Source organism: Vidua chalybeata, chromosome 2 (genome assembly GCF_026979565.1).
Source record: "Vidua chalybeata isolate OUT-0048 chromosome 2, bVidCha1 merged haplotype, whole genome shotgun sequence".
Lineage (NCBI taxonomy): Eukaryota > Metazoa > Chordata > Aves > Passeriformes > Viduidae > Vidua > Vidua chalybeata.
Genome location: NC_071531.1, coordinates 104,679,715 through 104,707,262, shown reverse-complemented (window position 1 = coordinate 104,707,262; position 27,548 = coordinate 104,679,715). Strand labels below are relative to the sequence as shown.

The following is a 27,548-nucleotide window of genomic DNA, read 5'->3' as shown; positions in this document are numbered from 1 at the left end:
GTGCTTTCCAGGTATATACCTGTATACATATATTCCTACATCTTCAAGCTGGCAACAGGACATTTATATTCTTCTTAGAGAAAATACGGACCAGGAAGGTCTGCAAAGCCCTTAAACAGATACGAAACCCTGACAGACCTGGGTTTGGATCACACTCACAAGCCACTGGGACAGTGAGTAACCCTAAATGACCCGGCAGCGAGGCTGGGAGGGACCCGCGGCCCCGCAGCCTCCAACCAGGAGCGGGAAGCGACCGCACACCCCGTACCTGTGCAAGGTACTTCTCCGGAGAAGGGGCTGGGACAGGAAGGGCTGGGGCTGGGACGGGCTGGGGCTGGTGCAGGAGAGACGGGGGCTGGGGCAGGGGCTGGGACAGGGGCTGGGGCTGGGACAGGGGCTGGGACAGGGGCTGGGGCTGGGACAGGGGCTGGGGCTGGGGCAGGGGCTGGGACAGGGGCTGGGGCTTGGACAGGGGTTGGGGCAGGGGCTGGGGCAGGCGCTGGCGCTGGGGCTGGGGGCGGTGCGGGGGCGGTCCCTCGCCGGGGGAAGCAGATAAAGGCAGGGCGGCGGGCGGCGGCGAGGTGGCGGAGGGCAGCAGCGGAGCGAGTGTCCCTCGCTCACCGGCCGGCATCGCCCTGCTCTGAGCGCTTCTCGGAGCCAGCCGGCAGCGGGACAGCGCCATGTGGGCCGGAGGAGGGCTGGGGCTGGCGGCCGTGCTGGCGGCCGCGGTGCTGTGCGGGCCCGGGGCGCTCGCCGGGCGCGTCCTCAGCGGTGAGTGCGCGGCGCGGGGCCGGTGCGGGAGCGCAGCGCTGCGGGAGCGGCGCGGGGCGGACCCGGGACCGACCCCGCCGGCCGAACCGGCCGCGCATCGGCGGCGAGCGCCGGGAGCGCCTCCCGGGCGCACCTGCCCCGCGGCGGAGCGGGGATGCTGCGGAGCGGGGGTGCAGCGCCGGCCGTGCGGCTGCGGGCTCCTGCGGCAGCCCGAGGTCCTGTCCTGTCCTGCCCCGGCTTCTTAGAGCTGGTTCATTGCCGGCGCGCCCCGGCTGCGTTCGAATTGCTTAAAAAGATCGAGCGTCTTCCCGAGGAGCGTCTGTGCGCTGAGTTCTGTCGGCAGCTGGACGGGGATATTTCTTCTTTGTTTGCGATATTGTTAGGAGGAAAGGGCAAACTTTCAAGAGTGTGCGGCATAGTTTTGTTGTGTGTGAGTGAATCCACAACGCTCAAAACCAAAAGGAAGACAGTACTTTAGAAACCTGTATCTAACACTGGAGCTTAGGTTTAATTTAAGAGCTGTGGGCTCCCACTGTGTGTTTGCAGTATACAGGTGCATATACTCAGAAACTGCTAAATTTAATGAAAAGACCCCTTTTAAGCTTACTTTGATTCAGACCCTCCAGACTAAAGCTGACAGGCTCTTGGAGGTATGTTGTGTGTGCCTCTACAGCCATGCATTTGCCTGGAAACAAAGATTTACACACTCCACTCTGCTTGTTAGCAAGTTATCTGTGTGTGTATGTGGGTAAGAACACGGCTCTTAAAAACTGTCTCCAGAACAATACAAATTATTTGTATACTATTGTTTCAGAGGCTGTAACAGTAACATATCAACAAAACTTTTTTGTAGGTTCTTTTTTTGTTGCAAGCATTTGATTCCTGAATTCAGATATTAGTTGCTGAAGGAGGGCAGTCACTGGACCATTTTGACCATGGTGTATTTGAAGCATGTTCTAATGCTACAGCTGAGATGGGCTCTTGGGCTTTTGGTAAAACAGTATCTTCAGGAAATAATAGCTAAGTAGCAGTACTTCCAACATTTTGAAAAAGCTTGTTTGCCTCAACAGTAACCTCAAACATTTAATCTACCTCTGTTATACTGTGAATTATACTGGCTTGTATGATGCATCAAAGCTCTAAGTATTACAATTTATGACTGCTATGTAACACTGTTATTTTTAAGGAATAGTGAATATTAATTATCTAAGAGATGCGTTTGGCATTAGCAGTCTCAGTGCAGGAATCCATGTGTGGCTGAGGAAACCCAGTCCCTTAATCTTAAACTGCAGCTTCTGTGTTTAACTGAGACATAGGAAACTGAGCTCCAGCTTTTAAAACCATGTGTGATATGTGTTTCCTGCCTTGTCAAACTGTTCCTAGATGCACATTAGGCTTTGGGGGTTTTGAGAGGACACAGACTCTGCCCCATATTTCTCTGAAGCATTTCAAACCATATGATGAGCCTCATGTCACTGTACTATGCTGATAATACTTGTCTGGTAGAATACAGGAGAGGGTTTGAAGCCAATTACAGAAAGAACCATTTAAGTACTATTATTTTATTGAAGTTGTATTCATTAGATAAAGGTTTCTTAGACAGTAACAACCACATTTATTTATATATGCTTATTACAGATATTCTTATGTACTGGAAAAACTTTTTTTCTCTCCCCATTTCTTTCTCTCAAGGACCACACCCGTGTTCTGGCCCATGCACATGGACAGATGTAGCACTAGCAGTAGCTGACATTATTTTAGACAAGAAATAGTACCACTGAATAATTGGGCAGTGTGTGCTGTCACCTGACTCCCACCTAACTTACCTTTCTCTTGTATAAGAACTAGCAGTTTGGACTTAAGTAAGCTTATGCTTGAAATCATAAGTCTATATCTTAAACAGACCCATTCCTAAAAAAAATTATTTATGCTTCAATCATGATTAATCATCTGGCATAGTAGGAAATTCCACTGCTCTCATTCCAAATAAATATATAGTTCCTATCACTCACTTAAACTGTTTGTGAGACTGCTTGACTGCTGGCTGGACTTTGTGAAGAGTCCCATTGACTGCAGTAAGTTTGCAGCAGACCTAGCAATAACTGCAAATTTGCTACCATATTGATCACAGTGTCAAGAGGACAGAGAAGAAAAGGCCTGCCTTTTTGTAATGCCATTTTTTAAAGAAAAGGGTTTCTGCCAAGTATGTTAGTTTTCCTAGGATATAATTAAAACTATTGTTGGCATCAAACAACTTGCATTTTGGTGTTACTTCTTTGCCATCTTTAATTTGGGAAGTTTTAAAAGTGATGCAAAATGCTTTTTAATTTTTAATATATCTAGACAGATGTTTTGTGAGCAGTGCTCACAGCCTCCATATCCAACTATCTAGCGTTGCCAGAGAATTGATTCCTATAGGGAAAAAAACCCAAAGAAGGCTCAGGAGAAAGTGCTGAGTCTGCTTTGCTGTCTCATGACATCATAAAGAACATGAAGTGATGATAATGCAGTTTGCAAAGATGCAATTACTTTAAGTATCTATTGGGCAGGAGAGATGCAAGCTAATCTTATTACTAATCATTTAACAGCCTATGTATTAATCATAGATATTATAGCTTAATGACTGCTGTTTGTCTAGTTGTATTTCTATGGCTTTTAAAAGTTTTGCTCTTTGCTATTGCTGTACATCAATAACAGATAGTGTAGTATTTTAAAGCAGGATTTATCTATTTCGGTGCAAAAGTACTTGGATATATAAAACAGTAAATAGGAAAAACACTTGGTGAGTCAGGAAACTACCAGAGTTGCCCCTAAACTATAGACTTTGTTGCTTCAGATGCCTTTAAGGAAGTGGTTATATTCATTCACATGGCTTATGATCAGATTTGAGTTCTACATAAAGTACTGCAAAGTAAGAGAATTAAAGCAGTGTCTTCATGCATACTGGATTGACTAGAGATAACAAACCCTTTCTCAAAAGGTGCATAATTTAATTTAATTTAATTTGCTTGGCCTGCTTATTACACCTGAATTTTGTCTGTCAAAGTGCAATCATTTTCTCTAGATGAAACCTTCTACTGTAAAGTTGTGGGATATTTTTTTTTTGTGTGAAGTGTAAGTTTCAAGATACATTTGCAGCTCAGAATTTGAAAATATATAACCTAATGAAAAAACTGCCATCTCATCTACATGTGCAACAGGTGTGTGTTAAACACATTTTGTTGGAAATATCCAGCATTTAGTTCCATACTAGAAAAGCTTTTCTTGGATAGGCATGCCCAGATAGTACAAGATCCTTTTGCTCAGTTGAAGGCCTCAGTAATCACTAAAGCTGAAACTTGGAGAAGTGAAGGAGAAGCTGGACATTGAATTCCCATGGACCCCTTTATTATTTCCCATTCTTATCCAGCTGTACTGAGCACTGACTTCTTGGGGGCAAATCAATGAGCCGGGCTCTTAGGGTGAAATGAGGTGATGACTTTTGGGTATAATATGTATAATCCATGTTTCTGCTAAACACACCTTGCTGCAAACCAAGAAATTACACAATACCTTGTGGAATGAGAACCCAGTTTTGATGAGACCTCTGATGGTAGAAGAGTCCTTCTGTAGCAGGGTAGAAATACCCAACTACTTAAATCAGTTACTAGAGTCAGATTTCTGTATTAGAGGTGACTCCCCTCTCCCTTTGTCAACCATGTATAGCTTACCTTTCCCATGGGTGAGAGTTGTGCAGGTTGGCCAGGCTGCATTTCTGTTCAGGGATAACGAAAGAGACACGGACAATCCTAGTGCTGTGTCTCAGAGCAGCATGCTGCTTTCCCAGGAATTCAGCTTTTTGCTCACAGTATTTTGTTCAAAAATAGGAAGGCATTGCAATGCTCAAACTCATGATTGTCAAGTCCCAGTATTCCACTTGGCTAAAGAGTCCAAGAGGAAATGCCTGCCATGGAGGGAGCTATGGTAAAAACCTTGTGGAATGGTATGGACAGTCTGCTTGCTTTCAGATGGCTTTTCTTGCTCCCAGAAAGAGAAATCTGGTCTCTTCCCTGGTTGAACTCATGTTCTGTGCCTTGATTTTAACTCTGTATATTTCAGATCTGACCCTGTGTAGATCAAACTTCTCGATTATAAGATGTTTGCAGGGGAAGATGCTTTGGTTCATAAAGGGTTCTATACAGCATTATTTTTCTGAAACTAATTCCCATAATGGCTTTCTCTTTGCAAATCTCTGATGGATCAGAAGAGATGGTAGATGCTAATGTACAATAGGTAAGATGAAACAATCCTTTGATAGTAATTGCTACATTCTAATCCCATACCATGACTGGTCACTCACTAGTTGGAAGTTGAGTCTTGCTGAAGCAGTCCCTCCTGCCAGCCCTGACAAACAGTGGGACCTTCAATTTCAAGCAATCTTAAGAAATAATGAGTCCTAACTAAAAAGCTGGCATGTCTTCAAGTAAATCTGAATGTAGCTGCAGTATCCAGCTAATGACTCAAGGCTCACTTTATAAGAAGGGAAGGAAAAACTTGGTATCTTAAGAGTGGGATTAATTTCATTTAAATTTGGATTTTGAATATACTGCAGAGCTGCTGTAACAGATACTGCTATCTGAGTTTGTTTTGTTTAGTTGTCTACAGAGGGAGGTCAGTCAGTCAGTTTAGGTATGGACAGGTTTTTGGGAAAGAACTGAAGTTTGGTGAGATTAATCCCACTACATGTAGTCTCAAAGACTACATATAATGTGAATTATTCAGTGATGCTTTACCTCTGAATTTTCTCTTAGTGTAAATTATCCTTTATAATATTTTAACATATTTTCTTCCCCTTAAACTTCCCCTCAATTTTTGCCTTAAGTGAACTGTCACCTATTTTAAGATTCCATGTGGATTGACTTTTCCCACTTTCTTAGGAGCAGGTGAACGAGTAAGGCTTTGCTTGTTGCTTTCTCTGTTAATTGTGGAACTGCTTCAAAAAGAAAGCACTCTACACTCACTCCTGAAATGCATAAAGGGTGTTACACCCTAGGGAGCTCTTAAACCAAGGAAATTAATATAATTTTCACCCATATATGTTACCTACATCTATTGCAAATACTTTGGTAACAAATTCATGAAACTACACCTACTTGGAAAAAAGAAATTCAAATTTCACTGAAAATTACTGAGAATGGATGATGCTTGCTATGAAAAATAATTGAGAAGGAGTAGCTTTTCTCTCTTCTCCTTTTATCTTCATTTAATTGACATAGGGAGGATCTGCTGACTGGGGAGATTCATACTGAATATCAGGAAAAGGTTCTTCACCCCGGGGGTGGTCGGGCACAGAAGCAGACTCCCAGGGATGTGGTCACTGCCTGACAAGCTTGGTCACACCAAGCCTGACAGACCGCAAGAAGAGTTGGCCAACACTCCTGGGCAAATGGTGGGGTTCTTGGGGATGGTCCTGTTCAGGGCCAGGAGTTGGACTTGATGCTCCTTGGGGATCACATCTAAATGAATGATACTCTGTGATTCTATGACCAAAGAGTTATGAACTATTTCCTTCCAGAGGCAAAAGTAAGAAATAAGCCATCAACAGAAACTGTCAAAAGTGCTTACATTTATGCCTCGGAGAAAACCTGTTGAGGGAACTGACTGATGAGTATAAAAGTGAGATATTTGTGGAAATATCTGCTGGTTTGGGATAGGAGAAAAAAACTATTCCTGCTCCCCTAGGCTGGCACACATACCTAAGGCATTCAGACTACAATTTTTGTCTATTATGTCTATTCCACAGCAAGTTAACAACAACTTAGCTGCCACAGTATGTCTGTCTTTAAAGGTTCTGTGAATTCTATTCTGGGCTTCATGGCTACATAGAAAACTATTGATGAATGGACTTAATTTGGATCACTGAATTGTTTGGGTTGGAAGGGACCTTAAAGATCATCTCATTCCAACCCTCTTCCATGGGCAGGGACACCTTACACTAGACCAGGTTGCTCAGGACCCCATCAAACCTAACCTTGAACATTTCCAGGCATGGGACATCCACAGTTTCTCTGGGCCAGTCTTGTCAGTGTTTATGCTTTTTTAATAAACTGTTGAAATTGTGGAGTACTTGGTCTGTCTTTAGGTTATGATATATAAAAATTTATTGTGTTACTGTGTTTATAAGAATTAAAAAAAAAACAGAACAAAATCAAAACAAAGCAAACCCACTGCTAACAGCTTCAGCTGTTAACGAGCTGTTTTGTTTGGTTGAAGTTTTTTTTTTGGGGCTTTTTTTTTTTTTTTTTTTTTTTTTTTTGTTCTGAGGTTTTAAAGTTCTGGGTAAAATAATCCACATCCCAGAGCAGACTTGTAGATATGTAGATCTTTCCAACACACTTTATTTCCTCTTGTTTTGAATAGGTTCAAATAGATGCTATTGACACTTGAGTGTTATCACTGGCCTGATTCTGTCCAAGTTTTTCCTTAAAAAAGGGAAGGCAGTTGGTAGCTTTAGGGGGTTATTTTAGCAGCTATGTTGCCACTTTTTGTGAACCCCCCAGGACAGTGCAGCTGAGAGCTGGCCCCTTAGAGAAGGAAGTGGCTCACTGCCATATCAGGCCCTGTGATATACACCTGTAAAGTTCACATGATCAGAAGAAAGGCAAATTGTTATTACAGGAAAAGCTAAATGGATCTCATGCTTTAAATTTATGATGTGTTAGATAGCTGAAACCAGAACTGATGCCAAAATGAAGGTATGTTTCACTTGGAAGAAAGGAAAGCTGTCAGGGCTTTAATGATTTGACCTGGGGGGAAAAAAAGAAATAGTTTTTGGGAAATACTTTAGAGATTTTTTTTTTTTGACTCTGAGTAATGTCTTGAATCAGTGACTAAAACTTTTTCATAAAAATGGATATTAATTTTCCAGTTGAAGACACCCTGTATTGGTTCATGTAATTGTATGTTTTCCTGCAATGGTAATTATAGAGGGTGTAGAATTGATTAGCTTCTAATGAGCTTTAGACATCAAGCTCCTTCTTTACAGCTCTGTTATCAATGGCCTGAGTTCCCTCCTTTGTGCACCAGGGCTGAGAAGCTAAGTACAAGAAATAAACGTGTTGTTTTCTTTGGGAAATGAGTGAATAAGTCTATCATTGCTGTGTGAAGATGGCAGCTTTCATGCCTTTTGGTATTCCAGTTCCCAGTACATCAAGAACAAGCCACATCAGGGATTTTGAAAATCCAGACAAACTTTTAATCTGCTGTGGAAAAGACAAATTCTCTCATCAATTTATTCAACATGATGAAGAAGATTTTGCAGGACAGGGAATCCTCCTGCATCCTCCAAGACCTAAAAGAGAGGGCACGCAGAGGCTTTGACAAACCTCCCCAAAAATAACCTGCTTAGATCAATACTTGTCATAAGGGGTCATATGTGTACTCTTAACTACCCATTTTTGTTACCAGCAATCTTGCTGCATTGCACATGGAAGCTCTCAGATCCAATTTTAATTGCACTTCTATTCAGCTGATGGCAAAATCCAGGTGTTAGGAATGAGTAATATTTAATATATAAATGGGCACTGCCAGGTGCTCCTTTGCACTGTCTCCTTTTTGATTGCTTAATTTTTTTAAAGGTGTAGCTATTATGGGTCTATTGAGGACAGTTGCCATTCAGAAATAAGCCCACGTTCTGTCCCCAAAAGTGCTTAGAAACACAATAACTGAACTAGTAAAGGCTAACATACAGGTGAAACCCCATTTTCAGCAATAAATGTACTGAAAATCACTTTCCATGGCAAAAGAAAAAATAAAGGCAGGGACTGGATGGGACAAATGCATCTTGTGTAGCTTCATAGTTTGCATAACTGTACTAAATCTCTGTATAAATGGTATAATACAGTAATTTGATTTTATTTAACATTTCATCATCCCTGTTTTTTTCTCTTTACAAAAGTTGTGTTAGTCCTAGAGACAGCTATTTGCCTGGTGTCTGAAGACTTCTTGCATCATCTTTGCTAATTCACAAGATATGGGATGGTTAATGGCTAAAGTTACATTATCTGGCCAGTGTTTGAGAAAGAATAGAAAAAAATCCTATTTATCATTTTAGACTTGCTGTCTATAAATGCATCTATAACTTTTACTTGCCCAAGAATTTAGCAAGAAAGATACTCCATTGCAAGAAGTATTTTAAGAATGGCTGATAGGTGAGTTTTGCATGGGAGGTTGGGGGCAGCCTCCATTTAGCCACCTTAGACAGGGTCTGCATGCTCTGATAAGATTCATGCAAGCTGTCTGCTGTGCACGTCTGCCTGAAGCACAGCTGCTGGATAGACAAATGTGGCCCTCAGGGTTTTTTATAAAAGCCATTAAAAGTGACCTAGAACCTTTGAAAATTTTTCACCTTAAGAAAAAACTGTGTGATGACAATTTAGGCATAATCCTTAATCCAGAATAAATTGCTAACAACTTTCTTTTCTTTCAAAAGGCTTGGTTATTAGGAGGATTGGAGGAAAAAGTACCTGCTAAGGTATGGAAGAGATTGCTATGAAGATATCAGTACAGATAAAGTCTGACATTTGATCTGTACAGCAGGTTTTATTTGAATGTCAAATTTATGAGCATGTGGAATTCCTTAAACTGCTCAGGACTGTGAGCTGAGAAACATCAGTGGTTTGAACACTGACTCAGCTGGAGAACGATGTGTCTTCAGTGTTACAAACTTTGGGAGAGAAGATGGCAACTTGCTTTTATCATAAATGCAGACGGAATGTAATTATGAAATGTTATCACAGTTTTTTTTTAAAAAAAGTAATATGAATCATAAAAAAATTATATTTGGTGGGTGGATGCAAATATGATACAGCAAAACATCAACAGCAGTAACGTAATATAGCAAAATATGACCAGCAGCTGAACCCAGGCAAAATCTGACTGGATGATACAAAGGCCATCTGACAAGATGCATCAGCTTTGAAACAAAATGTGATTAGGAAAATTTATTACCACTTAGTCTCTTTCTGGCCACATTCTGGAGTGCATCACTGGGACTTGGTGTAGAGTGCTCTGTGACATGGGGACAGGTGAAAACAAATTGTGCCCAGTGTCCTGGGTGCTGGTTAGTCATCCCTGAGGTCACTGCGCTCATGCAAGCTCAAGACCAAGCCTAGTCTTCATAGCACAGGCAGAGAATATTTTGGTTAATTACCATAGATTTCTGGTTTGCTATTTCATTATCTCTTTCACTGAAGTCCTTGTGTTTTTATTTGTCACTTTGTTTTCAGAGGTCTCCATCAGGCTCATGCTGCTCTGGTTAATGTTAAATATTTCACACTGCTTTTTGCCAAGTGCTCTTCTGATTTTTCTGCTGAATCCATTGCCTTGGGGAGAAAAAAAAGTCAAAATACGAAAACATAATGGAGTTTAGTACATCAGGCTTTGTGCATTCATTTTTGTCTCTCTTCACATATGCTGTGCACATGCAGTGGCTGACCTAATCTAGGTGGATGCTAATGGTATCAAATCCTGGATTGCAGGTTAGTTGGTAAGGTTCAAGAGGAAGAGGAATGGGATTTATCAGCAGGGAGCTTATCTTCTACCTGATGTCTTCAAAGACTCCTGCTAAGCAAGGTGTGTTACTCAAAATGACCTTTGTGCCCCTCATGGACCTGTGGGGGGTTTAGTTTAATAATAAGCCTGATGCTCTTAGGGAGAGAAGTCTTTGACCTGGGTATTTTATCAGCAATTTTGCTTCTAAATGACACTTTGCTATAACTTCTGTCATGACAGTAATCAAGGAACCTATTATTTGTTTAATGAAGTATGATTATTAAAACATAATGGAGATATAACTGATTGAAATAACAGCTTGTAATTTGCTTATTTATTTTTTTCTTGAATGAGATTTTTTTTCCCCTGTACAATTATCTACAGAAATATTTTAATGAGTAATTTAGTTTAAAAATATTTTTTTCTGAGGTTTATGTCTAAACATTCTACTATGGAGCTTCTGTGAAACACCCAAAGATGAAAACTGACCCATATGGATGGAAATGGTAGCTAGCACTTTCTGGAGCAAATCCTGTTCACTTGCTAATCAGCTAATGGATGATTAGACAAAAAAAAAAAAGATTATTCACATTGCGTAGTATCTTAGCATGATTCATTCCAATAGTCTTGCTTACAAATCTAGTTTCTATTCAATTGTGACAGAAAAAATTGGAACTCAATTTATACAGCTGAAATAACAAAATGTTGCTTTAGAAGTAACTGTGGAGTCTGCTGAAAGATGTTGGAATAAGGTAAAGTAGCACATAATTGATATTTCCATACTTGTCTTCTGTACAATGTGGTCCATTCTGTCATTTTTCAGTGGTAAATTATTTCTGCTTTGTAGTTCAGAAATTAGTAGTGAGAGAAAAAAAATGAAGCTTTAAAACCTGACATCTCAGTGTGTTCCGAGAAGAGCACTAAAATGTCAACTGATTTGCCAGCTATTAAGGCACAACTGCAGATTTCCATTAACACATTTATCTGCTGTAGTGGAACTGGTTCAAAGTCCGCTTCCAAAGAAAAAAGAAAAGATTCAGCATAGGTCACTGCCTAAACACAGGGATTAAATTAACTAGAACAAGAGAAATTCACAGCTTCTTCCAGAAAGCTTACTGCTCTGACTCACACACTTCATTCACACTCTTTGGGTCTGTGGGTCTTCATGCCAATTATTTCTTTGTTTCTTGCTGTTTTCTCTGTTGGTTTTTGGAGGTATATTCTTGCAGAAATGATCAGCCTGTGAGGAAGAAATTATTTATATTGCCACAGGTAGAGAGAGCAAAAAATGAAAGAGCAGTAATTTAGGAATTGGATTTCATGCAAATTTTCACTTGTTCAATTCTTTCACCTTGTAAAACTTGATTTTAGAGTTACTTAACCCTGTCCAAACATCTGCAATAAAAATGGTGTCTTTAAAAATTATTCTGGTCAGTTTAAGAGAAGAAAGAAAATGTCTTCCACAAAGCTTCAAGATTTTAACTTGCAAACCCTTGGATAGAAATTGGGCCTTCACATCTGTATTCTGATGGCTCCCAGAGGGCTCCCTGCTTTGGGTGCACAATAGTGGCAAGCTGGGCACATATTAGGGGCTGCAGTAGCTCTTTGCCTTTGTGCATCATAAATGCTTGTCATCCTCCTTGCTGCTCCGTACAGTCTCACCTGGTTTCCTTGGTGTGGGTGATGGAGCTGAGCACTGATGCAGCCCCTGTGTTGGACAAGAATACAGCACAGGTTGTGGATACAAGCCTTGGAGCAGGTCAGAAACAGAACTTGCCATGACTCAGTGGTCTTCAAGGTCTTTGCCAGCCTAAAAGATTCTATGATTCTACTTGAGTCTCCATGCAGCAGCTGACTGGCAGATGAGCATCCTGAGAAAGCTCAGTTGGGTAGCCAGCAAGGATCCATTTCTTCTGCTAGAAGGCTTGACTCAGATTTTGGGAGAGTCACAGAAAAGCAGAGGCTGTACATGAGAACAGAGTGTGAGGGGAGCAGTTCAGCCACCTGAGAAACATGCAGGTATGGGGAGTGGACTGTGTGTTATAAAGGCAAAGTTAGCTATTTTCCCATGAGAGGGAGGAACAGCACAGGAATTATGAACCATAGTGATCAGCCTGCCCATCGCAGTTGGTTGAACATTCCTGCATGACTGAAATTGTGACCAGGATATTTCGACACCTGAATTTGCTCATAACTTACGACTTGATGTCAAGGAGAAGTATGTGCACAGAATGAAAAGAGTCATGGAAGAGTTTATCTCAAAGATTGTCTGGGAAAATAAAAAGAACAAGACAATGGACAAAGCACACATCCTAAATTTGCGTGTACATCTTGAATTAATGCTTTGAATCCAATCTTCAACTACAGGGAAAGGTGTGGTCACTTTTCCTTGGAAGTGATTAATATCCTGAACAATTAAGTGCTTGGCTTTGGATGTTTGTGCTGCTATATACACATGTGTACTCTGGCAATAAGCCATTGTCACTCACCCAGCAGTGAGGGTCAAAATGTTGATCAGCTCTTCCTTCCCTGTGCACTCTGTCCTGTCAGTGAGACAGAGCTCCTGGGGAAAATTGATCATGTTAACAAAATTGGAATTTCAGCATTGTAGAGGAAGGGAATGAGCTGGGATGTCACATGCAGATTTTGTTCTTGAACTTCCCATTTTGCAACAATTTAGACTTATCACTTTGTTACTTTAATAATAGTAGGGAAGCCCATTATTTCATATGCATCTCTGTTAAAGGGTCTGTCCCTTGCTTCTTCAGCACCACTATCCAGCTAGAACTATTTATTGGGAGCAAGGCTCTTAACCTTTATGAATAAAGAGAAATACCAGGAAGAAATTGGGGCATACATTGTGTTGTCAGGATGTTATGAGAGAAAGTCAAAATTTTCTTTGCCTGATCTCAGAGCCTGGTGTTTTCCATATCTGTGCACAAGCTTGTCAGACTGTTCTTGTTCCTGTGTAATTTTGGTAGATTAATTACTGATAAGCAACTAAATTTTCAGAAGTCTGTCTGCCAAGGTAAGAATGAGATTAAAAAGATGCTTTTCTTCCTGATAGTCCTTCTCCATATGAACTTTAATAGAGTATTATAAAGTGAAAGTTTCAGAGTTTATAGTTGCTTTTTTTTTTTCTAGAAAGATTACAAGAATTGTAGAAAACCCTAGAAAGTTAACCTACTGCCCCTATAATATAGCTTTCTACAACAGAAATGGTCCCAAAACAATGTTAGTTTCAGATTTAGCTAAAAGTCAAGAGCTTATCCTGTTTTTCCATTCCTATATTAATACATCTTTGAAACAATTTGCTTATTCTCTACAAATACTTGAAACTATGCTCAGTGCAAATACAGAGATGTCTTTGACTCAGCACTTGTGCTGTCTGCTAGGATATTGGAAATATCCTACTTATTAAATACAAAAATGAAACAACATTAATGCAAAAATAATGAATTTTATGTAGCTTTAAAGGTTTTTTTTTTTTTTTACTTTGATGTTTACTCTATGTATATAGAAAAACTTTTCCTGGGAAAACATAAATATAGCTGAAGCTATATGAGGATGTTGCTGTTTCCTGGTGACAAATTACATTTTTTTAAGGTGAAACAGGATAAATCTTGTTTAAATGTTGTTTACATGAGTCATGTATCTGGATTTGCTTAAAAGTAAGACTAAATACAAGATTTTCAAATGCAAATCTGATATAGTACAACTACTGTACTTTGTGCTGGTGCAGTTTTGCCTCAGGTGTTGTGAGCAGTTTTGGGTGCCTCAATATTAGAAGGATATAACGTCCATAAAGAGTGCCCAAAGGAGAGCTATGAAGATGGTGAAGGGCCTTGAGGGGAAGCTGTATGAGGACCCACTCAGGTCACTTGGTCTGTTCAGCCTGGAGAAGAAGAAACTGAGGGGAAACCTCATTTTGATCTTCAACATCCTCATGAGTGGGAGAGGCAGACACTGGTCTCTTTCGTCTGGTGACCAGTGACAGGACCCAAGGGAATGGCCTGAAGCTGTGTCAGGGGAGGTTTAGACTGGGTATCAGGAAAGGGTTCCTCCCCCAGAGGGTGGCTGGGCTCTGGAACAGGCTCCTCAGGGCAGTGGTCACAGCACCAAACCTGACAGAGCTCAAGAAGCTTTTGGACAACGCTCTCAGGCACATGGTGTGACTCTTAAGCTGTTTTTCACAGGGCTGGGAGTTTGACTCCATTGTCCTCAATGATCTCTTCCAGCTCAGCATGTTGTGTGATTGTCAAATTTTCCAGTAAAATAATGACTTTTGTTGATTTCTAAACAGTCTAGATAATGCTTGGTAGTTTTTGTTACTTTGGTATCCTTCAGTCCTTCATGCTTAATAAAATAAATTTTCCTACTTTTCTTCTCCAGTGATTAATTTCTGTAGTGGAAAAACTTGATTTTGTTTTTTTTAAGAGATGGTTATATTTAGAAGCCTTCTCCTGTCCCTAAATAAACATACTGGAGTTCAGTTGTGGCTGATAAGTGAGTGTGTTAATTCCTCATCTTGTATATCTTGAATAAACTGTAGAGAGTCTTAGTAGTTGAAAATGATAATTATTTTTCCTTTTTAGGAAACAGACATATATCTTTCTCAGATAAAGAACTGTAAGGAGCAGACTCTCTTCTCCCATAGAGCTTTACAGGTTGTGCTTTGGCACATCGTAGTGAAGAGTGGCTATGAGTTCCTCTCATATATAGCCTCTCAAGGTTAACTTAGGGGATCAAAAAAAAAAAAATTCCAGCTGCTTCTTGCCACTATACATGTGTATTTGAACCTTTTTTTTTTTTTATTTAATAGCTCTGATTACATAATAAAAGTGAAGTTGTCCATTGGTATGAAATAGTCAAGGAAACACCCTTCAAACAGATCTTGGCTATAACAGAGAGGCCTGATGGTAGAGTCATTATAAAGAATATTTTTCTAAAACCTATTGGGAATCTTCAGTGTTTTGGAGAGTTTCACAGGCCATGGCAAGATGGCATAGATTCCCATGAAGTGTGTGCTATTTGGAATTTAAATTACAGCAAATTTAAGTGGTGCTAGGTTATCACCAGGAATCCTCTTAGGCAAAAATCTCCCGTCCTTCAGTACCATATGCATGATGTGCTGTATTCTTTTCTTGCAGCTCTGATAGTCATTACTGTACTCTGACCAGTCCCATGTTTTTGTTTTTCAGGCCAGAAGGTGTGCTATGGTGCCTTCAAGCATTCGTGTTACAAGTTAGCCTATTTCCAGGACTTGTCTAGACGCGTGGGCTTCCAGGAGGCCCGCCAGGCTTGTGAAATCGATGGTGGGGCTTTACTGAGCTTGGAAAGTGAAGCTGAGCAGCAGCTAATAGAAAACATGCTGCAAAACCTCACCAAATCAGGCTCTGGGATTTCTGATGGTGACTTCTGGATTGGGCTGTGGAGAAGTGGCGATGGACTGGCCACTTCGAGTGCTTGCCCCGACCTCTACCAGTGGGCTGATGGAAGTATGTCACCATTCAGGTAATGTGTGAAGCTGCTTGTTGAGAAGGTTCCGTAGAAAAGAAGGGAGCCTGAAATGCCAAACCTTGCTTGATGGCATGAAGTTTGTGCCCTTGACTTCTCCAGATGAAGGGTAGCTGGCAATCGGGGTTTTGAATCTGAAGCTGTGACAGGATGGCATTGTGTGGCTTCATCCTACAAATTTCTTTGCTCCCACACACTGAGTTTGCCTCTGCATGACATTTGGAGGTTGTTCGGCCACACACAGAGTCTTTAGGTGTGGTCTGAAAGCAGGCAGGTAAATTCTGCAAGGCTCTGGCCACCTCAAGTCAGGGAGCCAGCCACCAAATAAATTATTGTGAGATGCTTAGTGTAAAATGTTCTGTTTCTACCCTTTTTGAAAAGCCATTAACTTCCTGATGAAGCCAAAGGCCAGAGTAGCAGCAACTCACAGATCTCAAGACAAGGGGACAGATAAGAGTCTAATAGGGAGGAAAGCAGGAAAGGGTGTTATTTCTGCAGAGGTGCTTTGATCAGAATTGTTTTAAGATTCAGAGATGTGCTGCTTGGGCCTTTCACAGAAGGGTCGTGGGAAATTCAGGATGTCTTTGAAGAGGATGGGACTGTTTGGGTTGATATTTCTTCATTGATGCAAACTTTTTTTTGTCATCCTGATGAACCTTATCTTCAAAAACTAGAAATTGGTACACAGATGAGCCTTCCTGTGGAAGCGAAGCCTGTGTGGTGATGTATCATCAGCCAACTGCAAACCCTGGTCTGGGAGGGCCATACCTTTATCAATGGAACGATGATAGATGCAACATGAAGCACAATTTTATCTGCAAATATGCCCCAGGTAGGTAAAACTGAAGTTATATTTCACTGGTGGGACGTTGTCTTGTTTGTGAGGGAATCTTCAAGTATCTTTTGGCCTGTGGTACTGGTTACTTCGGTGTGTGCCTGAGCTGGCATTAACATGGGATATTATATGTCAATAACAACTATTAAAATACATTTTTAATGCATTTAAATAAACCAGTTTATATCTAATAAGAATGATTTCAAAATTAGCTCCACTATCATGCATTCTCAGGGGTTTTTTGATTTAATTAATTCCCTTACTTCACAAAGAATTTTAAGTGTGCATTTTCTACTTTCTAGGTAGGATGACCGAGATGTCTTGGTCCTCCTGTAGAAAATATTGCACTGTCCTTGTAGTTGCAGCCCTGCCATTTTATACCAAATTACATGTGGTGTTTTTTTAAAAAAGTTATGGCTTGAAGAACGAAGTCCAGAATGGCAGGAAAAATTTCTGCATTCATGCATGTAGACTTAGAGAGATGTGAAAAGCAGATGCATGCTAGTTGAGATGGTGACAGAAAAAACAGATCTTGGGCAATTTGGCTGCACTTTCAGACATGACATAAGTTCTGTATATGTCAATAGAGGAAAAGTGAACTATAAACTAGAATGAGGTGCAAAACCAGAAAGGATGTAAAAAGTAAACTTTCCAGTTTGAGCCTGTAAAATTTTCTATTCTTGGAGGTACTTAAAGTAAATGAAAACGTGTTTTTCAGCGGGATCATGAAAATGTTTTCAAGTAACTTTTGGTGTATTTATTTTTCAAAACTAAGCTAAAAGTCAGAATGCATAGGAAATTATGGATTTATTTCATTTATTAATTAATAAAAACTCAAGAGGTAGCCCATGGGAATCTCATGAGGTTTAACAGACCAAGTTCAAAGTGCATTGGTACTGGGCAGCCCCCAGTACCAATCCAGGCTGGGGATGGACAGACCCAGAGCAGCCCTGGGAGAAGGACCTGGGGTTGCTGGTGGGTGAGAGGCTGGACATGCCCTGGCATTGGGAGCCCAGAGCCCCCCGTGTGCTGGGCTCATCCAGAGCCCCGTGGGCAGCAGGGCAGGGAGGGGATTCTGCCCCTCTGCCCCACTCTGCTGAGACCCCACCTGCAGGGCTGCATCCAGCTCTGGGCTCCCAGCACAGGAAGGACAGGGAGCTGCTGGAGCCAGGCCAGAGGAGGCACCAAGGTGATCAGAGGGATGGAGCAGCTCTGCTGTGAGGAAGGGCTGAGAAAACTGGGATTGTTCAAGGTGGAAAAGAGAAGGCTTTGAGATTACCTACTTGGTAATTTCAACCAACTTGCCTTCCAGTACCTGAAGGGAGCCCACAGGAAAGATGGAGAGAGACTGCTTACAAGGGCCTGGAGTGCCAGGATAAGGGGAATGGCTTCAAACTGATAGAGAGTAGGTTTAGATTAGATAGTAGGAAGAAATTCTTTGCTGTGAGGGTGATGAGGCCCTGGCACAAGTTGGTCAGTGAATCTGTAGATGCCCCATCCCTGGCAATGTTCAAGGTCAGGTTGGATGTGATTCTGAGCAACCTGGTCTAGTGGAAGGTGTTCCTGCCCATGGTAGGGGGTTGGAAAAAAGCTATTATTTAAGGTCCCTTCCAACCTAAACCATTCTATGATTCTATGAAATCCTACTCTTAGCAGCTGTTTGAACTATGTAATTCTGCAGTTTCCTTCTGTCTTTATGCTGATGATCAAACAACAATCACTGTCTTTGTAGAGGTCTGTCTGTCCGTAGAGTTCCAGGCTATTTTGTTCCTCTGGTTTTGGTGGATACATAACTTTTTAACTTTCTGGTCACTTAACGAAGATATTACTAGTAATTAATAACTTAAGCAAATATTAAAAATTTGGCAGAGTTGATATACCAACATGTTTTGGCATACTGTCACCCTCTAAATCTGTACCTGCTTTTGAAATTGTTAGTGGTTGTCACTACTTTATGATGATCAGTAATCATCATAGGCCTTTCAAGGAAATGTGACAATTTTATCACTTTTAGAACTGTTTGAATTCTTTTGAAATAGTGTAACAAAAATATTTTATGTTGTTAAATCCCCAACATTTTTATGTCAGAAATTGCGGGCTTTATTAAAAAGATTTGGTTTCAGGTGTATTTCATAGCTTTAAAAGGAAACAAATTTAAATTAGATAATTATTCTGTACTAGTGAACTACTTACCATTCTTCTTGAGATGTGATAAAGAATTGCTTTTTCTATTGCTTTTGCTATCTGAGAAAATGTTGGGTATTTTGGATTGTCAGAAAACAAAGTGACAACAGTAACAATGAAAATACATTTATATTTCTTTCTCTAGGTAGAAGTGGGTTATTAGTTTATGATGAGGCATATAAGGCAAGCAATGTATAGGTAGATTATTGTTAGTATCAACATTGTTATGCAGCTAAAAAAGTACTACTGAATTGTAGCTATTATTTCTGAAACTGTGGGAATTGTGCTCTTTAGCAAAACAGACTATTCTCCAGAAATGTATTTTTCTATCACATGGAAGAAAGGAGAAGATGCAAAAATGTATATAAATAGATATATGACATTTCTTTCACTGCCTGAAGAAAGTAAACCAATGTTTGTAGGAAAATTACATTTGTTATCTCAAACCAAGTGAGACTTACAAATGACCTTTTTTTCCCCCCTCAAATCACTGTAAAGGCTTCAATGTCACCTCTTACGAGCAAAATACATCCATTTCACCAGGAGTGCTAAACTGCTACATGCAAACTGAATTTCAGTTTGTTATCTGAGTGTCTTGTTTTTCACATCTCTCCTGTCTGTATTCAATATAGGCTGTGTGATACCAGCCACAGGCCAAAACAGGTTGTAGGTGGCTTTGATAAAGTTGCATCTAATTGTATCATCAGCAAGTCCAGGACAGTCCACATTAGACAGCCTTGCTCAAGCAGCAACTACATTTCTGGTAGACACTTTTATTTTTCCAAGCCCTCCCCTGACAGTGTTTACTGTTGCAGTGTTCAGTCTGGCTTTGGATCATATTGATCATTCAGCAATCTTAAATTTAATTATAGGTTGGTAATTGTGATCACATTTAGTTCCTGTCCAGCTCCTGTAGGTTTGATTATGCAATGAAATTAAAAACTCATCTCTCCTGCTGTCAAGAGACAGCAGCTCAGTTCTTTGGGGTATCTTGGTGCCTTTCTTTATATAAGGCCAAATGTAGCTATTTTTTACCAGAGTAGGTGAAATAATTGCCTTTATTGCTGTTTTGATTTCTCCTAGCAGTTTGTATTTATCAAGACACTCAGAACTGTAGTCTCATAGCACTGTTAAGTTAGTATAACCTTATGATAGAGAGAACTTCATATATTGATTTAGAACTGTCTGCACAGTTTTGGATATGTTAAACACTTTATTCAGCACAAGAAGTTAGGGTTTGACCATTAGCCATTAAATCAGAGGCCACCAAGAATTGAAACTAGACTAAACTATAGCCTTCTCCTAAGGAGCAAAAAGTATGAACTAGAGGTGATTTGAAACTAGTTTGCAAAGAGTCTTTGGTAAGAAGATGAAATGCTGAAGAATTAAGCAATTATTGTTTGGGGGAATGTATCTATTTCTGTGATACTGCATGAAAAAAAATGGAAACATCTGTTTTATTGCACACATTTTTCATTCTTCAACAATCAATTTCAAATATTGATTTAACAGATAATGTCTTAGAAAAAGAATTAGGAGACAGAGCAGAGCCAGAATACGGTAAGAAATTTTGACACATTAAATTCCATTGCGCTAGTAAATACATAATTATAAGGATAGCATTCAAGAGCCTCCAAAATTACTCAAGTTTAACAGGCACAGTTAAGAACTGGAAGATAGGAAAAATGAATTCTTCAGAGAGCAACAGCTACAAATATATGGCTGTTGTTCAGAATAGCACTGCTTGTAATTCTTCTTCCAGATATAGTTCCAATTTTGTAATAAAATCCTGTTTACATGTATATTTAATAAATCATAAAAACATTCATTTTACCAATATAAATTAAAATGTAATTACTATTAATATATTTAACAACACAGTGGCCATATTTTTTAGTGTTTTCCTAAAATTTCTGATCTCCTTTTCAGATATTTTTCCAACAGTGCCAGCAGGAAATCCTTATGACACAAGCAAACCAGAGGATCAGTATCATATTATTGCTACTGAAACAGGTAATGTGTTCATATGAATGTAGTGTTCTGCTAAAAATATTAACAGTGGAATTAAATAAATATTTCAGTTTCCATTTTTGTCAATAGGAAGAAACAGTCTGTTTCCCTGGGAAAAGCCCTGAAAATACATATATTTGAATAACATTTCAAGAGTCTTAGTTCTCTTAGTTGCTGTAGAAACAATTTCCTTGTCTCACCAAACTTAGAATAAACACTGTGTCCATAGCTCCCCCAAGCACCCTGTGTTTTTGGAAAACCACACTAAGAGGAGTTCAGTGCCTTGCTGACATTCCCAGTAGAGATGACATTTGATATTTGGGAAATGGATGTCTACTGCCCAGGTTCTGCAATGCCCCTGGCTGCTTCATTCAGCAATTTATCTTCTGAATGGAGTCCCGACGCTCAGGAAGTGTTGTAGCCTGGCTTTGCTTCAAGGAACTGAACATGTCTAAGGAACAGCTCTGGATTTTACAGGATTGCACCATGGGATTATGGAAAGGGGGTGCTTTGTTTGCCCACTGGTTGTCTGAATTTGAGCCAGCTTCCTAACTGGTGTTTCCATTATTTGTAACTCCAGAGGAATTATTATATTGAGGAGCTGTGGTTTGTAATCAATAATTCATTTTAATACAAACTGTGCAAAGACTCTAAAATTCAAACACAACATGAATATTCATATTTATTCTTACTAGGGAAAATATTTTCAAAATAGGACAGTAGGTAAGAAAATCTCCACAATTTATACATTAAATGTGTACTAGTACAAAACATGGGCATACAGTTACTGGGAAACAGTACCCTTCTGGAAGCTGCAGAACCCATTTTCTCTTGCAGGCAGATGATAGAGTCTCATCTTGTACCATTTCCCATTCCTTTTTTTTGCAGGGACCTGTAGAGGAGCACCTTTAGCTCTCCTCATTAGTCAAGGAGAGGCTTTATGTGTCTTTTAAGGGGAAAGGGAAGATGAGAGCCAGGCTCATTCCTCCTGTGGTCCTGCATGAGCAGGGAGTCCACATACAAGGACAACTGAGTCTACAGTTAAAATGGACTGTAAAAAAAATAGGCTCCATTAAAACAGTTGAATTTTGGATTACAAAATTGGAAAATATCTTAAGATATACCTTAACATATGTTTTGCACATAACTCAAGTGCTGCTTTATCCTTGATACTGCTGAGTTCTCTTTGGAAATTTCCTATAAAAGGAATATATGTGTTCTTTTGTGTAAGTTAATGTATTCCTGTTATTTTACTCCAGATTTTTACTCACATGGCTAAAAGCTTTTCAACATGGGAGACATTAATGAGAACTTTTGTCTTGTAGGTATAATTCCGAATTTAATTTATGTTGTAATACCCACTATACCACTGCTGCTGTTGATACTGGTGGCTTTTGGGACTTGCTGTTTCCAGATGCTTCATAAAAGGTAAAATATACTCATCCATAGTGGTTTTATAATGCAGAATTCATATTTCCATTGGCAAGCTATTCCCACTGAAAGACTGCTTACATCTGTCCCCAAATATGCAAATACGTGCCTTTTCATCTATTAAAATGCAAGCAGTTTACAGCTGTGACAGCTGAACATTCACCTTCAGGCTTTTCCACAACATGCTGAAATAATTCCAGGTCTCAAAAAATGTTGCTGCTGGGACTCCACCTGTTTCTGAAGGAAGTCTCTTTGCAGACCACTTGACAGTCAGGGCAGTTGTCAGCACTTTTACTTCACCTCTTTCATTGTGATTGCCACCTGTAAAGAACCTGGGCTGTGGGAAATAGTAGATGGGTCCCTCACAGATACAGGGTGAAGCCAAGGACTCACTTTCTAACCTAAAGTAAAAATTTACTCCAAGGACAAACCTAAGGGCCAGCAGCTGCTTAATCCTGTTCCACTGCACATACCATACAAACAGCAGATGGACCACTGGAGCACTGAAATTGAAAATGAAAAGCAAAAGCTTGCTTTGGGCCACACACTAGTGTGATATCCATTGTACATCATGGATGTGCTAAAAAGGATGCATAAAATAAATAGATATGTATTCATAGCTGTGGTATCAAGCAGGGTTACTATTATGCAAAAAAGAAACATTTCAGCCTTTGAAATACAGTCTAATTTGCTTCATGCTTTAAAATTCTTTGGACTTTTCATTTTTCTCAAAATATGATATAGATACATAAAGACATGACAGCATATAATTTATGTTTTTTTTTCTGAACTTGTATTTCTGAAACTCTCAAATATAATTTGTCCTTTAGTTCAGGAAGTGTTTTCAGCTTAATGTAATCCAGAAGAGTTTAAACTGAAATATGTTTTATAGATAAATGCTGTTTACATAAAATATCAAGAGTAATAAGCAGACTTGTAAGCCGTTTTCCCTCTTGAAGACCAGGAATAACTAAAAGGAATATGATATCACTGTTTTAAGAAAATTTTAAAAAAGTTTCTCCTTACTTCTAGCTCTTTATTTTTTCCTTATGATTTTTATTTAGTATTTCCTGCCAATAGCTGCAGTAACTTATTTCAGGTGAGAAAACACTCCAAATGTGAAGACTGTTTCTGTCAGTATGAGTGAATGTACAGTGATATTTGCAGTACTCCTTGGTACCACGCCTCGTTTAAACAAGTAGCCAGAAAGAACAGATGTTACAAGGTCTGCATAACAAACATGATTGTTTTTATTTTATGCATTTTCTATAAAGAAAAGGAAAACAAACACTTTCCAACCTGTCTTATGACAGGCAAATACAAGCCTGCGAAATGCTATATATAAACCTCACCACTGGGGCTGCAGAGGGTTGGAAGCTCAAAGCAGAAAAGAGTAGTAAAATAACAATATGTGTAACACTAGCAACTGCATAGTAATTGAATTCTGGAACCCTTATTACAGTGGCCCTGGATTGCTTGGTAAGTATGGTACATCTTAGTAGCTTTTCTGGCAGGTGTTTCTCTTCTGAGAAAAGTTTCAGCCCTTGAATACTCCTGGGAAAGCAGTGAGAGATTCATGGCCCACTGAAATCAATAGAAAAAGTAGTGTTGACTTCAGTGGGCTTTGATCAGGCCTTTGATGCTATAGCAGTTCATCCAGAAGTAATTCATCTGAACTTCCAAGACTTCAAAATTGCATGACACAGATATTGGAAATTCACCTTGGAAGATTTCCCTTTTTTCTGTTAGCTGATTAGTTTGATAGATGAAATGATACAAAAATCAAGGACAAAATGGTTTTGGTGCAAAACAGGGTTCTCTTTTTTATTGTTTTGTTGCTTTCCACCTCCCCCCCACCCCATGAATGTCAATTTTGAGTTACATCAAAAGCTTTAATTAAATAAATCATTTAAAAAAATCATTTAGATCAAAAAAACTATTACCAAAAATGAAGTACTTTATCTTTTGAAACAAAACTTTGTTTTTTAAAAAATATTTTCCTATCTATTTTCAATTTCCAATTATGACCTGCCTTGCAAGCCATTTTGGTTCATCACAAATATGCAGTTTTTGGGCAAAAACCAAATCAAAAAAAGAAACAATCTCTTGAACTTATCATCTGGACACTGTAGAACTTTAGCAAAGGGATTCTGTCCTGCTGGGGAAGGAGGGATCCCCAACTTTCCACATGAACCTGACTTCTCATTCTTTTTTAGGCTTCCACAACATGGTGACCTTTCCTCTGAAAGCCACAACCCATGGCCAACCAGGACATGCCTAGCTTGAAAGGTCATGACTAATTTTGCCTGTCATTGGGCTCTTGAAGGGTAGTAATAAGGCAAAGCAACACCTCGTCCCTGTAGCTAGCAGAAATGATCAGCTCATTCATGCTTAGATGCTCTCCCTTTCATTTCTTCCAGGGAAGCAAGGAGAAACTGCTTCAAAGACCCATCTCCATTATCATCTGAATGCCTTGCAGAAAGTTTAAATTCCAACCTGGTATATTTCTCAGTTTCTATGATTGCATTTGATGGTCAAAACACCAATATGCTCAAAACACCAATAAGCTATTTATTGCATCTTACCTTTGTCACTAAAATCTGTTTCCTGAACCAGCTGTGAAAATCAGCGTAGGTTTGCTGAAGATAAGTTCATTTGATACAGCTCTAGTTCTGATCCAAGGTATTTAGAAATTGTTCCTGCTGTGTGGCAAGGACTCTCCATTCAAAGCCTTTCGTCATTAATTACGCCTGCTTTTGCTGGATTAATCCGGAAGGAAGTAGTGACTTCGTTTCTTTTAGAAGGAAGCCCTGGAACCATTTGATTCATTGCCATTGCTTTGTTTATAGCATTGTGGCCTGATCTAAAGTCCACTGAAGCCAAAGGGAGTCTTTTCAATGACTCCAATGGGCTCAGGTACATAATGCAGTACTTTGTAGGACTTCAGAGGTAAGTCTGGAGGGACTGAAAACTACTGAAGTCTTCAGCACCCTCGAAATACATTTTAAATTAACTCAGACTCGCTTGCATTTACACACCAGGAAAAGAGTAAAACTGAATGTATAGGACTGTTGGGACTCTTAGGTTTCCACCTTACAGAGTTATGTAGGGCTACTTCTCCTCTTCTAGTTTTTACTTAACTGGGGAAAAATCCCCATCAGTGTGAAATATTCTACCCAGAGATTGAAGCATTTTCATTGAAATGCAGCTGAAATGGCTCCTGAAGTGGCTCCTATTTCAGTAGTCTGCAGTGCCCTGTCATATGCCAATCTAAGTGAGGGAAGATGGTGTATTGTGGCAGTTGTAGCCATGTGGAAATACTGCCATAAACTTTCAGGGTGCCTCAGGGGTCCCTGGAAAAGTCAGAGCAAACACATTAGCAGTATTGCAGAGCAAGTACTTTTTGGAACCAGTTTTATCTTTTTTTTTTTTTTTTTTTTTTTTTTAATTGAAAAAACGCCAAACACAAAACCTACTATTGACAGTTTTGACTGAAAATTAGCCCTAAGGAAGCTTTCTACCAGTCATTCATTGCTAGGAGCCTGATTCATTTGCCATCACTTCATGAGATGTCAGGTCAAGCCCAGAAGGGAAGGGGCTTGCTGGCGCAGGGGTGCACAGTGAACCCGTTGGTGTACCCAGGGTGGGCAGGGGTGTGGTACCCACCGGGGTGGGTGGGGCTGCACTTTGGGCATGGATTTAGAGGGTTGTGTATGCTCTGCTTCCCCCCAAACAAGGGAAGTGCTCAGCTCCCACCAGCCCTGGTCAAACTGAGTCCTTCTCTGAAAAGACTACTCTGTATGAGAGTTACAGAGTTGGTTGGATGGGAACTGGGAAAAAAAAAAAAAAAAAAAAAAAACCATCCAGGCCAATTCAGTACAGTTCCTGGGAGCAGCACTGCTAAGCAGGGTGGTCTGGTATTTTTGGTAACAGTGCCACTGTGGATGGGGAACCCACAATGTGAAAGCACCAAATGTGGCCTTGAGATCCGGGGATGGAATGCTCAGGTCTGATCACAGAGCTGAATCAGGACTGCAAAGGCATACATGCACTGAAAATAGTTTATATTTTTATTTTTCAGTAAAGGAAGAACAAAAACCAGTCCAAACCAGTCCACACTATGGATTTCAAAGACGCCTAGGAAGGACAGTAGCATGGAGGTATAATGATTTAGTGACTGAAAACAAAGCAAAAGTAACATTTTGCAGTGAGGCTGTATTATAATGTCATCAAAGAACATTAGCTTGGAATGGCTTGAAAATGCAAAGGATCTACAAGAATGAACAGTAAGCTCCCCCTTGAGGCAAATGTTCAGATCATTTTTATATGATGTTTGTTTATTAATTCAGAAACAAAATATGCCATGCTAAATAAAGGGTATGTGTTTATTTTGCTAAGAGATGTAAGTTAGCTAGCTGTGAGCAATGAAACGAACAGAGCATTTGAAGTTTTTATGGGGAAATATTCACAGTGTATGTCAGTTTTAAGACTGTTTGTAGTTAAACAAACCTCTGTTTCTTTTAGTCTCTCATGCATTGTATTGTATAGTCAATGTACAGTAAATGGAACTGACAATTTTACAGTGTAACAATTATTTATCTTTGCATAAAAGTTTGATACAAAATGTTTGTTTACTATTTATTTGCACACTTAACACAGTTTTTGAACCTCGGGAACAAATACTATTTTATTAAATAATGACATGGTTGCTGATAGAAACAGCCACCACATTGTGGCATCAACCTGATGTGGCAAAATTCAAGGATTCATCAAATACTTTGCTGCCATAGAATGAATTCATTTTGCCAGGGAATGACTATAACTTTTTGTCATATTGGCTCAAGGTCAACATAAATAACTTGGAAAGTGATACCTCATTAATGATGTGCCCTTTAAAGGCAGCCATTAGTTGTTACTTCAGTAAAATATTTTTCTGCTGGAAAAAAAAAATCACAGTGGGCAAGAGTTTAAAATTAAAATTACTGTTTCAGTAAGTCTACATAAAGACATTAAAAGTCATTTAAATATAGCTAATAGTTTGTTAGGAATAATGTTGGACCAAAGAGAAGACAAAGGCTTTTTCTTGGAAGTGGCACTCATAGATTGATTCCAACATTACTCAGACTATTATCTAGAAACACATTAATTGTATTAATTGATGGATAGATTTAGAGGTAACTGTGATACATTTAAAGATGTCTTTTGGAGTTATGATTAACATCATTAATGTCCATTCTCTTTGGTAGCTTAAGAGCTTTCTGTGCCTTAA

At 39.7% G+C, this 27,548-nt stretch overlaps 1 protein-coding gene across 4 annotated transcripts; it reads left to right on the top strand.

Moving 5' to 3' along the window:
- The first annotated feature begins 646 nt into the window (after positions 1-646).
- Positions 647-26,897, top strand: CHODL (chondrolectin). 4 transcript variants are annotated; one of them, XM_053934981.1, is made up of 8 exons: positions 647-771; positions 15,504-15,816; positions 16,494-16,651; positions 20,351-20,398; positions 20,768-20,851; positions 22,174-22,276; positions 24,496-24,568; positions 26,361-26,449. In XM_053934981.1, exons 1-7 carry the CDS (start codon positions 681-683, stop codon positions 24,563-24,565), a joined length of 867 nt encoding a protein of 288 aa, XP_053790956.1. In that variant the 5' UTR covers positions 647-680; the 3' UTR covers positions 24,566-24,568; positions 26,361-26,449. The 4 variants fall into 4 exon arrangements, with proteins under 4 accessions (XP_053790956.1, XP_053790957.1, XP_053790955.1 ...); XM_053934982.1 differs by lacking the exon at positions 26,361-26,449 and adding an exon at positions 24,700-24,730; XM_053934980.1 differs by lacking the exon at positions 24,496-24,568 and having other exon boundaries at positions 26,361-26,897.
- Positions 26,898-27,548: the final 651 nt, after the last annotated feature.